The sequence below is a fragment of the Danio rerio genome, chromosome 14 (genome assembly GCF_052040795.2).
Source record: "Danio rerio strain M-AB ecotype USA chromosome 14, GRCz13ab, whole genome shotgun sequence".
NCBI classification, from domain to species: Eukaryota; Metazoa; Chordata; class Actinopteri; order Cypriniformes; family Danionidae; genus Danio; species Danio rerio.
Window position 1 is genome coordinate 9,765,300 of NC_141034.1, and position 14,298 is coordinate 9,779,597.

The following is a 14,298-nucleotide window of genomic DNA, read 5'->3' on the forward strand; positions in this document are numbered from 1 at the left end:
TAATGACCAGTGTTACATTTGGAGGACAAAGGGGAAAGCTTACAAGCCTAGGAACACCATCTGTGAGGCATGGGGGCAGCAGCATCATGTTGTGGGGCTGTTTTGCTGCAGGAGGGGCTGGTCCACTTCACAGCATAGATGGCATCATGAAGAAAGAACAATATGTAGAAATCCCTAAGTAACATCTCAAGACATCAGCCAGGAAATTAAAACTTGACCACAAATGCGTCTTCCAAACAGAACATGACCCTAAGCATGCTGCTAAATTAGTTAAAATGTGTTTTAAGGATAATGTTTTGGAGTGGCCTTCACAAAGCCCTGATCTCAACCCTATAGAACATTTGTGGGCACAGTCGAAAGTGCTTGTGCGAGCAAGACAGCCAACAAATCTGACTCAGTTACACCAGTTCTGTCAGGAGGAATGGGCCAAAATTCCTTCAAACTATTGTGAGAAGCTTGTGGAAGGATACCCAAAACATTTGACCAAAGCTATATGGTTTAAAAGCAAAGCTAAAAAAATACCAAGTAAATGTATGAAAACTTTTGACTGTCTAGAAATTAATAAAAAATTCTCAAAAAGAAATTTTCTCATTAATCTGGCATTTAGCAAATGTAAATCATTTAGGTAATCCTAACAGACTTAAAATAGTAAATGTTTAGTATGATTTACCATTAGACATAAAAAAATGGTTATATAAATGTTCCTTTTTTAGAGTATATGTAAACTTTTGATTTCAACCGTATTAACAGTTGATATATATACCAACCCACAGTTGATATAAAACCAACCCACCTTCTTGGACTTTGTGCAACAGGTCTCAGGTTTAAAACAGGTCAGTAAATGATGACAGAACTTCACATAAGAGAAACAACTCTTTTAATGGACTCTCCTTAATCTTGGCCACTGAGCCCGCCCTTCTCTCCTTCTTCATAGCCTCTCCTGAGTTCCTTGTTCTTCAGATACCATCTTCAGAGGTTACTACAACAGCCCAAAATCTGAGGCCCTTGAGGAGGATTGCCTACTTTTAAGAAGGGGTAAATAATATCTCTTGCTCTTTTTCAGGTAGAGCTTGACTTTACCAGGTATATTGTCTTTAACTTTAATCATGAGATTTGACCAGTCATAGATCAAAGTTCCTGAAATTAGTTTTCCTCACAGGTTTTCTTGAGTAACGAAGCCATCCCAGCAGGCACAGGATATCAATATGGCGTCAGATCGATGTTGTACCTCAATGTCATGGGATGTTGCATATTGTTTGGAAATTAAAATTCGGGTCGACGACAGAACCCAACATCAGGCCGATGTCAATTTCCAATGCCGGACAGATTTTGCATTTTGGTTACTTTCCAACGCAACCCAAAATCCAGCAAATATCAACGTCTATTGATGTTACAGCTTGATGTTGTGTGGACGTTACCTCTATGACGTCTATGAGATGTTGGATTTTGGTTGCCATAACTGATTAATAAATGTCAGTTTTTGACATCAATATGACTTTGGTTTAAGATGTTGGCTAGATGCTGGATTTTGGTCACTTTTCAACACAACCTAAAATCAACCAAATATCAACGTCATTTCACATCATTATTGGACGTCAAAATAACATTGTCCTTGAAGCTGGTGACCTACATCTAACCTCATGTTATCATCTTGATGTTGTGTGCCTGTTGGGATTTCTCCACACCTGAAGGATCTTGTGCATCAGATGCTCTTTACTGGTCTCACTTGCACACAATAAATGTTCATCAAAAGAAAAAACAAACATGCAAAGTAAACAATACATTAAGCAATACAAATATTCAAATAGCTAAATAACTGTACTTAAAGAAAACATCATGACTTTGGCTTCGATTAATTTGAAGGTTTTATGCAGAATGGAGAGTATTACAAGAAATGAAAAGAAAAAGAACAGAAAGCACTTGATTTTCACTCTTTACTTTAAAACATAGCACATCATTACAGCTAACAATATGTAAATTCATACTAAACATTCATAAGAAAGTAAATAAGGAAGTGCATTATTACTGAACACCAACAGATTATATAGTTATGAATAAATCACATAACTGCTTAGGTGTATCTATAGATATGAGCATATGTCATACAAACCCAGTTTTCACATCCCATGGTTTCTTACATTGTCTACTTTGTGCCAAACGTAGCCTTCTAATTTACCGATTAACAATAAATGAATGTATATGTATGTAGCCTATTTAAAAAAGGGTTTCTTTTATAATGTTTGACCCTGCTGAACAACTATTTCCTTTCATGATGTCAGTTGTCCTTAACAGTAAACACAAGGGTTAAGTCATTGAATTCAGTCACACAAACGATTGTTAAGACATTATTAATAAACATTTTTTGGGTCATTGCCTGACCAGATCACTTTCAAAACATTTATTTCAGAAGTAAATGTCACAGATGTTCTATTACTTGGAATGGCCATCACTACTTCCTCAACCGCAACTTATTTACCCAATATAGGCTCACTCTGAAAATGTACCCTATATACATTTCTGGAGATCTTGAATTATGTAGCCAGAAGAACGTATGGCTGCATTTTGTCTTTATAACAAATGATACAAGGTGGTATGATGGCATTCCTTTCCACGCAAGCAGCTGCCCGTTGACCTCCACGTGGACGGCTTTCCCGCTCTTATCAATTTGTCCAGTGGCTCACCGGGTATGTTGGTGGACTAGAGATAACGAGAGTAACTGACATCGATGACGGTGTTAAAGTCCGATTAAGAACAGTTCCAGAAAGTGGGTAGGACAAAAACAAAATCATTTATTTTCTTGTCGGCTTAGTCCCTTTATTAATCTGGGGTCGCCACAGTGGAATGAACCGCCAACTTATCCAGCACGTTTTTAAGCAGTGGATGCCCTTCCAGCCGCAACCCATCTCTGGGAAACATCCACAAACACTCATTCACACACACTCATACACAACGGACCAATTCACATGTACCACATGTCTTTGGACTGTGGGGGAAACCGGAGCACCCAGAGGAAACCCACGTGAACGCAGGGAGAACATACAAACTCCACACAGAAATGCCAACTGAGCCGAGGATCGAACCAGCGACCTTTTTGCTGTGAGGCAACAGCACTAGCTACTGCGCCACTGCTTTGCCCCAAAAACAAAATCCAAAATCAAAAATTTAGGTAAGTGGGTGGGTGTTGGTCAATCGGTGCTTTTTAAAACAGTGTCGTTTGGGTTTAGGGAAAGGCGTGGGTGGCATGATCAGTCGGTTGGTTGGTTAATGAGTCAGTCGCAAGAAGAGCAGGCACAATTGGCACTTTCAAGAGAAATTTGAGATCTCAAAAAGTGTACACAGAGACCTCTAGAGGATTTATGTGAGAAGAGCATGTGCGAACGGCACTTGCGAGAGAAATTTGAGATCTTAAAAATCGTACACACCGGTCTCTGGTGGATTTACATGAGAAGAGCATGGGTGAACGGCACTCGAAGAGAAATTTGAAATCTTAAAAAGTGCACACAGCGACCTCTGGTGGATTTGCGAAAACAAAAAATTGCAAAAAATGTACCTCCTGGATCGTATTCGGCGTTCTCCAGAAATGTACATACGGGTACGTTTTCAGAATGTATCTGGGTTGTATTTACCTATATTCAGAGTCTTTTTGAGTGAGCAAGTCCACCAGTATTGGGGGTTAGACTTTTCAAATGACAGCTATGGGGTCTGTCCTACTGCTCAGATGTTATAAATGTGCTGTTCTATAATTTACATTCATTTACTGAAAATATAGCAAACGGGCTGAAGATTTCATTTAGAGCTTCTTCTCATGAGCACACTATGAAGTCTTGGGCCATACGTCTATGGTTATGACATCTGGCGTTACACAAAAGGAAAATAACACAGATAATAAATTACCTAAAATAAAAAATATACATATGTGACTGTCAAAAAAACAAAAAGGTGAATTTTCTTGGCCTAAGACTCCTGCACATTACTGAATGTAAAATAACAAAGCACTTGCTCAATATTTGCCATGAACTACAATAATAAATAGTATCAGAGTAGCTATTACAAATCAACAACAGCAGATAAACAAACAAAAATATGATCAGAAAAAGAATACAATGTGTATGGATGGTTTCAGTGTGCTTACTGCAGAGTAAGTATATTATACAATCAAAAATAACTCCATTGGGAGGCAAATTCAAAAATCTACTTGACCTTTTTTCTCTTTTAGACATACAAAAACATCAATATTTATATGAAATGAGTTCAGTCAGTATCATACATTGTGAGTGATTCATTGAGGAGAGCGCAAGATACAAGATTGTGACACTTTCACAAATCTGGAATAATCTCATACTAAGAATTAAATTTAAAATCAGCTCGGTAAGTGAAAGGAATACCCTGTTTAGACTATTTGGCTGTGGAACAAATGTCTTTGATCAGCTGTTGACAAATGAGCACTGTATGCTGGTCAACTGAAGTTCGCCTTCAAAATAGCACAAGGCCAATATAATAGTGGTGAATGAGCACATCAGGGTTATGATTGTCAGTCAGTTTTCTCCGGATAGAGGTTTGTGGTGTGTTCATACAGTAGTCAATAAATACAAGAACTTCTCTGCTGGAACTATTTCTTCCCATTTTTTGATGTGAACTTATTAAAGTTTTGCCAGAATGGAGATTGTCCTGATTTGGAAACGTGGAATTCGACTAGATCTGATTGCTGCATGTCATCCGAGAGCACGAAGGGTCCGTGAGACGAGGGGTCCGAGGGAGACACGCACCTGCTCTGGCTCACACCTGCTCGGGAGAATTCAAAAGACAGGAAAAAAAAGAAGAGATGTTTGAGAATTGATGAAAACGTAGCCATCTGGAAGAAGCGAGCCAATGCTGAAAGCAAAATAATCAGTGCGCAGCTGTGATGAATCATGCTTCAAAGCATACAGAACATCCCTTAATCAATGCACCATGGTAAATAGCCACATTTTCCACCTAAATACCATAGTTAATAAAAAATAGCCACTTCTGCTTTGATGACTTGCAGTCACATTTAAATTTCTCAGCAAATAAACGATGGTGAGGTACATCTTAAAATTACCTTCACTTTTTTTCTGAGCCGATTTTTTGCAATCCGCTAGTGTCTAGGGGAGAGCGGGGACGAAAGTAGCAAATTGATTTTCTCAAAGCCCTGACAACATTCGCTTTCCAGCCTGTAACAGCACATTCTGCATGCAACCCTTGATGGAGCTGCCAAATATCCCGCTGTTAGCTCCAAATTTCAGTTTCAAGTGCAGCAAGTAAATGATTGTAGTGGTTCTTTTTGTTCCTTTTTTACAAGTTGTGTTTCTCTTCTCATGTGTCAGACTAATGATCAATCTACAGGTTATTTAGTGCAATAAGACATCCTTAAGATTGCATGTTTGAGCTTTTTTAGTTTAATAGTAGATCAGGTTTAAATGGCAAGAGTTCCTGTGAGGAAGAACATATTTATGTCCCATTGCTAATATTGATACCTTATTTTTCACTTCCACATTAGAGCTTGCAGTGTTTGGATTCAGATGCTTTATAAAATTCCAATAATAATAATAAAAAAAAAAAATCAAAAATTGAAGAAAATTAACATTTTGCATTTTTAAATTTAAAATAAAAATGCCGTAATATTTTGGCGGGACAAAATATGTTTGCAGTTAACATTAACGAGGTCAAAATCAGATGTATTTCAAATAAACAAGATTAAGCCAGTAAATCTAGCAAATATTGTTGTTACTTTCAATCCTGCCGACAGTCAAAAGTTACTTTTGTTTAAAGGGAAGTTATATTGGAGTTGTTCTACACTGATACAAAATAACACCTGATTTTCAAAGACCACTCTTGTGAGTTATTTACCTCAGCAATAATACTCTCACTGGCCACTTTATTAGGTACACCTTACTAGTACTGGGTTGGACCCCCGTTTGCCTTCAGAACTGCCTTAATCCTTTGTGGCATAGATTCAACAAGGTTCTGGAAATATTCCTCAGAGATTTTGGTCCATATTGACATGATAGAATCACGCAGTTGCTACAGATTTGTTGCCTGCACATCCATGATGTGAATCTAATCTATTGGATTAAGCTCTTGTGACTGTGGAGGCCATTTGAGTACAGTGTACAGTACAACTCATTGTTATGTTAAAAAAACCAGATCATTGGCACTTTATGACATGGTGCTTTATCCTGCTGGAAGTAGGCATCAGAAGATGGGTAAACTGTGGTCATAAATGGATGGACATGGTCAGCAACAATACTCAGGTAGGCTGTGACATTGAAAAGATTCTCAATGGATACAAATGGGCCCAAAGTGTGCCAAGAAAATATCCCCACACCATTATACCACCACCACCAGCCAGAACCGTTGATACAAGGCAGGATAGATTCATGCTTTCATGTTGTTGACGGCAAATTCTGACCCTACCATCTGAATGTCGCAGCAGAAATCAAGACTCATCAGACCAGGCAATGTTTTTCCAATCTTCTATTGTCCAATTTTGGTGAGCCTGTGCAGATTGTAGCCTCATTTTCCTGTTCTTAGCTGACAGGAGTGGCACCTGGTGTGGTCTTCTGCTGCTGTAGCCCATCCGCCTCAAGGTTGGGCGTGTTGTGTGTTCAGAGATGCTCTTCTGCATACATCGTTTGCGGTGGTGGAAAAAGTACTGAAAAATCATACAAGTAAAAGTACCATTACTTGCCTAACATGTAGTGCAAGTAGAGTAAAAGTATCTGTTGCAAATATTACTCAAAGTATGAGTAAAAAGTAGCCTTTTTAAAAGTACTCAAGAGTAGTGAGTATTAAACTGTAAAAAAGTATTTTTGCATTTACATGCAGTTTGTGCAGGGATGTGTAAATGTAACATTCCGTAGTGCAATTAGTGATCTTCGTATATTAGTTTGTTCCTTCCAACATTTCTTTCATTGTTTTTTTGTTCATTGTTGTTTTGTTTTGTTTTTGTTCAGTTATTCATTCATTCGTTCCTTCATTCGGTCCTTCCTTCGTTCTTCCCTTCATTTGATCGCTAGTTCATATTTTTGTTCCTTTCTTCATAAGGTCATTTGTTCAGTCGTTCCTTCTTTTCTTAGTTTGTTCAGCTCTTCCTTAAATTCTTATTTCATTCATTTGGTCCTTTGTTCGTTCGTTTATATTTTTTTCCTTTCTTCATTTGGTCCTTCCTTCGTGCCTCCCTTCATTTGTTCGCTCCTTCATTCGTTCTTTCGTTCATAATTTTTGTTCCTTCATTAGATCCTTTAATCATTCATTCGTTCCTTTTTTTTTTAGTTTGTTCAGTCCTTCCTTGAATCCCAACTTTATTCATTTAGTCCTTCCTTCATAAGTTTAGTCCTTCCTTCGTTCGGTCGTTCCGTTTGTCATTCCATTTCCATGAGTGGTTATTTGAGTTAATGTCTATCAGCTGAAACCAGTCTGGCCATTCTCCTCTGACTTTTCACCTAAACAAGTCATTTGTGCCCACACAACTGCCGCTCACTGGATATTTTCTCTTTTTCTGACCATTCTCTGTAAACCCTAGAGATGATTGTGCATGAGAATCCCAGTAGATCAGCAGTTTTTGAAATTACTCAGACCAGCCCGTCTGGCACCAACAACCATGCCAAGTTAGAGTCACTTAAATCACATTTCTTCTTCATTCTGATGCTCGATTTGAACTGCAGCAGGTCGTCTTGACCATGTCTGCATGCCTAAATGCATTGAGTTGCTGCCATGTGATTGGCTGATTAGAAATTTGCGTTAACGAGCAGTTAAACAGAGGTACCTAATAAATTAGCCAGTGAGTATATATTTCTGCTAAAACTGTTATCTTTAGAAATGAGGATTTTATGAAAATGGTACTTTGGACCCCGCTCTCTCCTATAGTATCCAAACCCTTCTTAGAACAACTGTATGCAACATTTAACTGTACATAACTCCAGTAACTATGGTATTTTGGCAGAATTTACCACAGTCATGACAAAATTAAGAAGTATGAACTACAGTCATACATGATTTTTAGCAATTGAAATATATATTTCTAACAACATGATATAAACATAACCAATAAATAGGCAGCTGTTTTTCTAGCAAAAAAGAAAGAAAAAAAGGTCCCATGGCATTTTGAAACACAATCTTTTTGAGTTGATAATAGTTAGAGATAGTTCAACCGAAACTAAAAAAATATATCATTATTTACTTTCCCTGTTCTAAAACCTGTTCAGTTGTTATCAAGTTGATCTTTCTTAGCAGTGCTTGTCATGATTTAATGATTTTAGATAAAACAATAGAAATTGTTACGGCTATACCAGGGTTAGTAAATAAGGAATGATAGTTTTTAGGTGAATTATCCCTTTTAACTTTAATGTCATTTTACTTGTTATAAAAAAAATCCCAAGATTCTTAGATAGTACACTAGCATAATTGCTTTTTCTAGTTGTATTTCAAAGTCGTTGCCATGCTGCTTTGTGGAAATAACTAATTCTACATTAAATGCTAATACAAAATACCTTTATCATTTTCATACCATGTCCATATAAAATGTCCCTCTTTCTCAAGATGATATCTATCAAAGAATCTGCAAATTCAAGAACATACTTCACCGTTTGTCAGTGAAGCATTGAGGATTCATAACAGAGAGTAAATATGACAAAAAATAATGACCTACTAATTTAATATATAGGAATTTCACTAAAAAGCAGATGTACTTTTTCTATATTTAAAATGACTCTAAACCAACTTTCTCTCAATAATAAAACAAATAGCTTAAAACAGATATCGAAGGGCCAAGCACAAACACAAAACATCCATTACAAGAAAATGAAATAGGATGTACAGTTGAAATAAGAATTTTTAAAACCCCCTTAGAATTGTGTTAATCTTTTTTTAAAATATTTCCTAAATGTTTAACAGAGCAAGGAAATTTTCACAGTATATCTGATAATATTTTTTCTTCTGGAGAAACTCTTTTGTTTTATTTTGGCTAGAATAAAAGCAGTTTTTAATAATAAAAAAAACATTTTAAGGTCATAGGCTGTATAGAAGTGTCTTGAAAAATATCTAGTAAAATATTATGTACTGTTATCATGGCAAAGATAAAATCAGTTATTAGAAAGGCCCACATGGAATCTGCGCACGCAGAATTCTGCAGATATTCCACAGGTTTCTGCAGATTTTTAGCCTAACATTATTTCTGTTTTTTTTTTTTTAACAATGTGTTTATTGTTTTTGATAATGCAAGACAGGTAACAGAAAAACACAATTCCATTTCGTCGCAATTATTTCCCACCCCAACAAAAGAACATCACTCTCTTCTCCCCTATATAAATACACAGAATTCTCTTACAAGAGATAATTTAAATGCAAAACAAATATTGTTAGGTACCCAAAAACCAAATATACATTACTGTACTGTACACATAAAATTTACAATATCTAACAAAACATAAGGAAACACACAAACAAAAAAATAAAAACACTATACTTAGTTACACCTCTTGTAATAAATGACCAATATTATTGTTGTTAATGTAGTAATTATACGGCTTCCATATTTCTTCATATTTATCCATTTTGTTTTTAATAAAATATGTTACTTTTTCCATAGCCATACACTGTGCCATGGCATTAATCCAAGTTTCAATAGATGGTGGATCAGGTCTTTTCCAGCTAAGAGCTATCATTCTTTTAGCTTGTAATATAGCATAATCATTATTTCTGTTCATTTAATTCAGTAAATGTGTGTAAATCTATATTTATTCAGTTTTTAAATTAATTTCAGTAATAGTATTGACTAATATGAAAATGTTCATTTGATTTATGTACAATGTAGTTTGCTTTGTTCACCAAATAAAGTGAATCTAATTGGATTTGCATTTTAAGCATTAAATAAAAGGTGAAATGTATTATATTTTATTTCACATAATAAGGTTTTAGTTATGATACTCTCAAAATAATTCCACAGAAATCTGCAGATTTTTACCAAAACCCTCCGCAAAAATAGCAAAAAACATGCGCAGATTGCATCTGGCCCTAGAAATGAGTTATTAAAACTATTATGTTTAGAACAAAAATTGGGGAAAAATAAACAGGGGGGCTAATAAATCAGGGTGTTTAATAATTCTGATTTCAGCTGTAGCTTTTTCTGCAATAATTTAAAGAAAATAATTGGTGCACCAGAGAGTTCAGTTCATGGAGCTTTGGATGTCTTCTATGTCCGACCTTTCCATTTCAGATCTTGCAGTGTCTATTGTTTTGCTGGTGATTCATTTACTGTGTGTTTGATTAAGAAAATGATGAAAATGTGTTGGTGTGTCTCCAAGAATAAGATTGTGAAGCGTTCTAAAACTGCTCATAACTTCTAACCAGCTGGTGGTGCTTTTACTAAATGTCAATGCACATAAAACATTCAGTCCATTATGGACTATAAATAGAGGCAGAGTGCTTCTTGCTGCAGCATCCATTTGCTGCTTTTACCTAAGTGGTGCTTTGACTACTGTATATAGCCCAGTTATAATAAAGCATAGTGTTACTATAGCAGTCAGCCTTATATATGGGCAACATTTGACAGTTGCACTTAAAGTTGTCAGTATTTTTACAGAACAGAAGAGATACAACCAGCATAAAAGAGGACTCATTGTACAACAGAGTGACCCTAAACAAACAAATTCATTACTAAAAGTGCCATATAATGGAAATTTGGATCACTGATATGCACACGCCAGGCTGCGTTTGATTAGCCACAACATTTCCTAGTGAGATTACAACAATGATCATTTCTTCCCATTATTTTTACGTTTATCCAAGTTTGTATTTAACGTATTATGTATGTGGGACTCTTATTTTGAAAATAGGACACTAAAAAGTAGCAGTTTTTGAAGCAGCAGCAACTACAGTGTTCACAGCTTGTCAGAATGCAAAATGCAGGATATAAAGATTATGCATTCATTCAGCATTGCCCTGAAGAGGCAAAAGGTTTGTTTAAATGTGTATTTTGTTAGTTTGATATGTATATTGGAGAGTAAGTTTATAATGAGGCAATAAACACATGTAAATTGAGGAATATAAGTGTTTACAATGCAAAAACAGCTTTTCTTACTTAGATTTTTTTGTATTTTTTCTAGTCCAAATATATTAAAAGTCTTATATCAAGAAGCTTTTTCTAGGCAAGCAAAACAATGTCTTCAGATGTCTTTTCAGAAATAATGTCAAATTTAAAACTTAAAACAAACAAAATAATCTGCAAATGGGGTAAACAAAAATAATATTGTTTTTACTTGACATACAATGAAAGATTATTTTGCTTGTTTTAAAGAAAAACCCATTTCAATTTCACATATTATTTCTTAAACAATACAATATGTTTTGCTTGTCCTGAAAATACATCTTGATTTAAGAATGTTTAGATGTTTGGACTAGAAACAAGACAAAAAATCTAAGTAAGAAAAGCATTTTTTTGCAGTGTAATGCATGTTTATGCACCGTGTCATATCGCTTAGCTCTTACTGTGATTTTTCTAGAGTGAAATGTTGCCAATAAACTTCATAAGACTCCTTTGTTTGATATGAAATCATGCCTGTGAGTTCGTACACATCAAAGCTTCATAAAAAAATCCTAAATACAACCTGTTTGTCTAATTATTATAATTTTGCCCACATACTTTATACAAAACACAACTGAGTAGCAAACTAGGCTACTCTGGTGACTCACTAAAATAAACCTCTCTACGTTTGATAATTATGATTATTTTGGATGTGTGTATGTCAGACTACATCACACTTTGTGTGTGTGTGTGTGTGTGTTAGGCACTCATTAACAGAGCTCATCAATATTCATGACTGCTCCAAATATGATAAAAACTCAGCATTTCATTCAGGGGGTAATTTCTGTGGTTATAAATGAGCATATTTAATTTTTTTTAACTTACCTAAGCAACATATCTACTATGTAGATATTAACATATTTAATATCTACATATTAACATATTTTACTAACGTTAGTATTTATTAACATATTTTATTAACATATTTAATCAACCCACACTATGGCACCTTTATGGTTTTGCCGCTGCAGCAATACTATGGCTACTTCTGACAGCAGTGGCCAATCACAATTCAGAAAAGGAGATGCATTATATTCCAATTCCTTTCCCATCAGAAAGGGATGCGTTGACACACAATGTACTGCATTTCCAGTAGCAGTACTAAAATGCATTTTCAGCCTAACAAGGAAAGATGCTATAAGACAGTTAAAGAGACAACTTTTTATTTTTTAAAGAATGCATCTTTGTCACAAAAATGTATGAGATTCTTTCTTCTTTAGAACACCAAGGTAGATATTTTAAAGAAAACTGACTTCCATTGGACAACCAATGACTTTCATAGTACTTCTTTATCCTACTATGGATGTCAATAGTTACAGGTTTTCAGCTTTCACCAAAATATTTTTTTTTTGTGTTAAACATTTCTTTTGTGTTAAACAGAATAAAAAAATCATAAAGGTCTATAACCACTTAAGGGTGAATAAATTGTCATTTTTTGGTGAACTATGTGTTTACTGTTCAAATTCTTGTGAGCAAAACCTTTTATATAGTCATAAGCTGTATTTCTGTTGCAAAGAACCCAGGATCGACAGACCTAATCTAATCCTTCCAGTTCTTTTAGCTGCACAGCCCGGTCCACAAAGGACCTCTAGAGTGGCACACGCTGTCAAACCCACTCGGCTCCTGAGTGACGCAGACAGCCTGGCATGGAGTCTGTGAAGGCTCTTCTGACCCAGCTGCCTGCTCTATACTCCATGGGCCCTTTTGCCAACATGTCAACTACTACTACAGGAAGACAACTCTGTGTAAGGCATCTGCACCACCAATGTCTCCAGTCCATTTGGTTTAAATTATGAGCAAATTAACTTTAAGACTGTAGATATAAAGAGACATAAGACATTCGAGTGTGCCAATTTTCATTAGATTTTATCCTATTTATACTAGCTGCCCTATATATTCACTATACCTGTAAAAAATACAGTAGGACAAACAGAGTGATAAACCTTCAGTGCTTGGCCCCAGGAACTATACAACAATGCTAACATGTTGTTTTGCAGAATAGAGATTAGAAACCAATGTCAATCAGCATGTAAGTGTGCTTTCACACATGTAGATCAATTGCTTTGTTTGAAAGCAGGGTTTAAAATGGTTAAATGTTGCTTTTTATTTTTGGTGAGTTCACTTTCACATGGCAAAGTTTCTAAACGGACCAAAAAAGTAATGTGTAAGTGAATCAGTCGCAAAGTCTCTTCACAGTATTGTGTAAAAGTCTTAGGCCACGAGAAATTTCACCCAAAAAATTTATTTAAAGTTGGATATTTTTTAAAAATACTAATTTACATTTCCAAGCATTATTTTTATAGTTGACTGTAATTCAACATTGAGATTATTGTCTGCACAAGGAGTCTGACAACTCCCAGTGCTCCACACAGAGAGATCTAATCTGATCATCATCCAGTCTGTTTGACATGGATGACATGAAGAAACTGAGACAAACTGAATCCAGAAGAACTTTGACAACATAATGCTTCAAAAAGCCTGCATAAAAGACTTTTGCACAGTACTGTACTGTATATAACCTTCAGATATTTTGTGTTAGTTGGATTGGATTCCATTTCCTCTGCAACAAAGTTTTCAACCATGCCAAGGACACCTTGTTCAGACTATCACAGATCAATTGTTTTACCTTGTTCACATACTGTATACACGAATGAACTGAGCTAAGGAGGGAAATGCTCAAGGTTCCAAAACAAATGTCTAGGTGTGAAAGCACCCTTAGTTTTCTGTCTTTTCATTGTTGCTTGAATACATGTTTGTATACATATAGAGCTATACTGTATATATTAGCCCTCCTGTGAAATGTTATGTCTTTTTCAGATGTTTCCCAAATGCTGTATAACTAAGAGGAGATATTTTCCAACACATTTTTAAACAAAAGTTTTCATAACTAACTTCTATTAATTAATTTATTTAGTCTTTGCCATGGTAATATGACAAAATATTTACCTAGTTATTTTGCAAAAAAATTAGCAATTGTAAATGCAATTTAAAGGCTTAACTAGGTTAATTAGTTTAACTAGCCAAATTAGAGTAATTAGGCAAACCAGTGTCTAACGATGTTTTTGTTCTGTAGACAATCTAAAAAAGTACATTTTTTTAAGGGAGCTAAGAATATTGACCTTAGAATAGTTAAAAAAATTAAAAACTACTTTTATTCTAGCCGAAATAAAACAAAAAAGACTTTCTCCAGAAGAAAA

At 35.3% G+C, this 14,298-nt stretch overlaps 1 protein-coding gene across 24 annotated transcripts in view; it reads right to left on the minus strand.

Annotated features, from left to right (window-relative positions):
- Positions 1 to 1,847: 1,847 nt before the first annotated feature.
- The window catches only part of arhgef9b (Cdc42 guanine nucleotide exchange factor 9b), a 102,490-nt gene continuing 90,039 nt past the window's right edge, over positions 1,848 to 14,298 (minus strand). For 11 of the 24 annotated variants that reach the window (XR_015506832.1, XR_015506831.1, XR_015506833.1 and 8 more), the window contains 2 exons: positions 8,511 to 8,578; positions 1,921 to 4,782 (listed from right to left, as the gene is read on the minus strand). Coding sequence is in view for 19 of the 24 variants with exons in the window: in XM_087280573.1 (XP_087136699.1) it covers positions 4,777 to 4,782; positions 8,511 to 8,578 (74 nt within the window). In the remaining 5 variants the exon portion in view is untranslated. Of the gene's footprint in view, positions 4,783 to 8,510; positions 8,579 to 14,298 lie in introns of all 24 variants that reach the window. The other 13 variants (XM_087280564.1, XM_087280566.1, XM_087280563.1 and 10 more) reach the window with 3 other exon arrangements.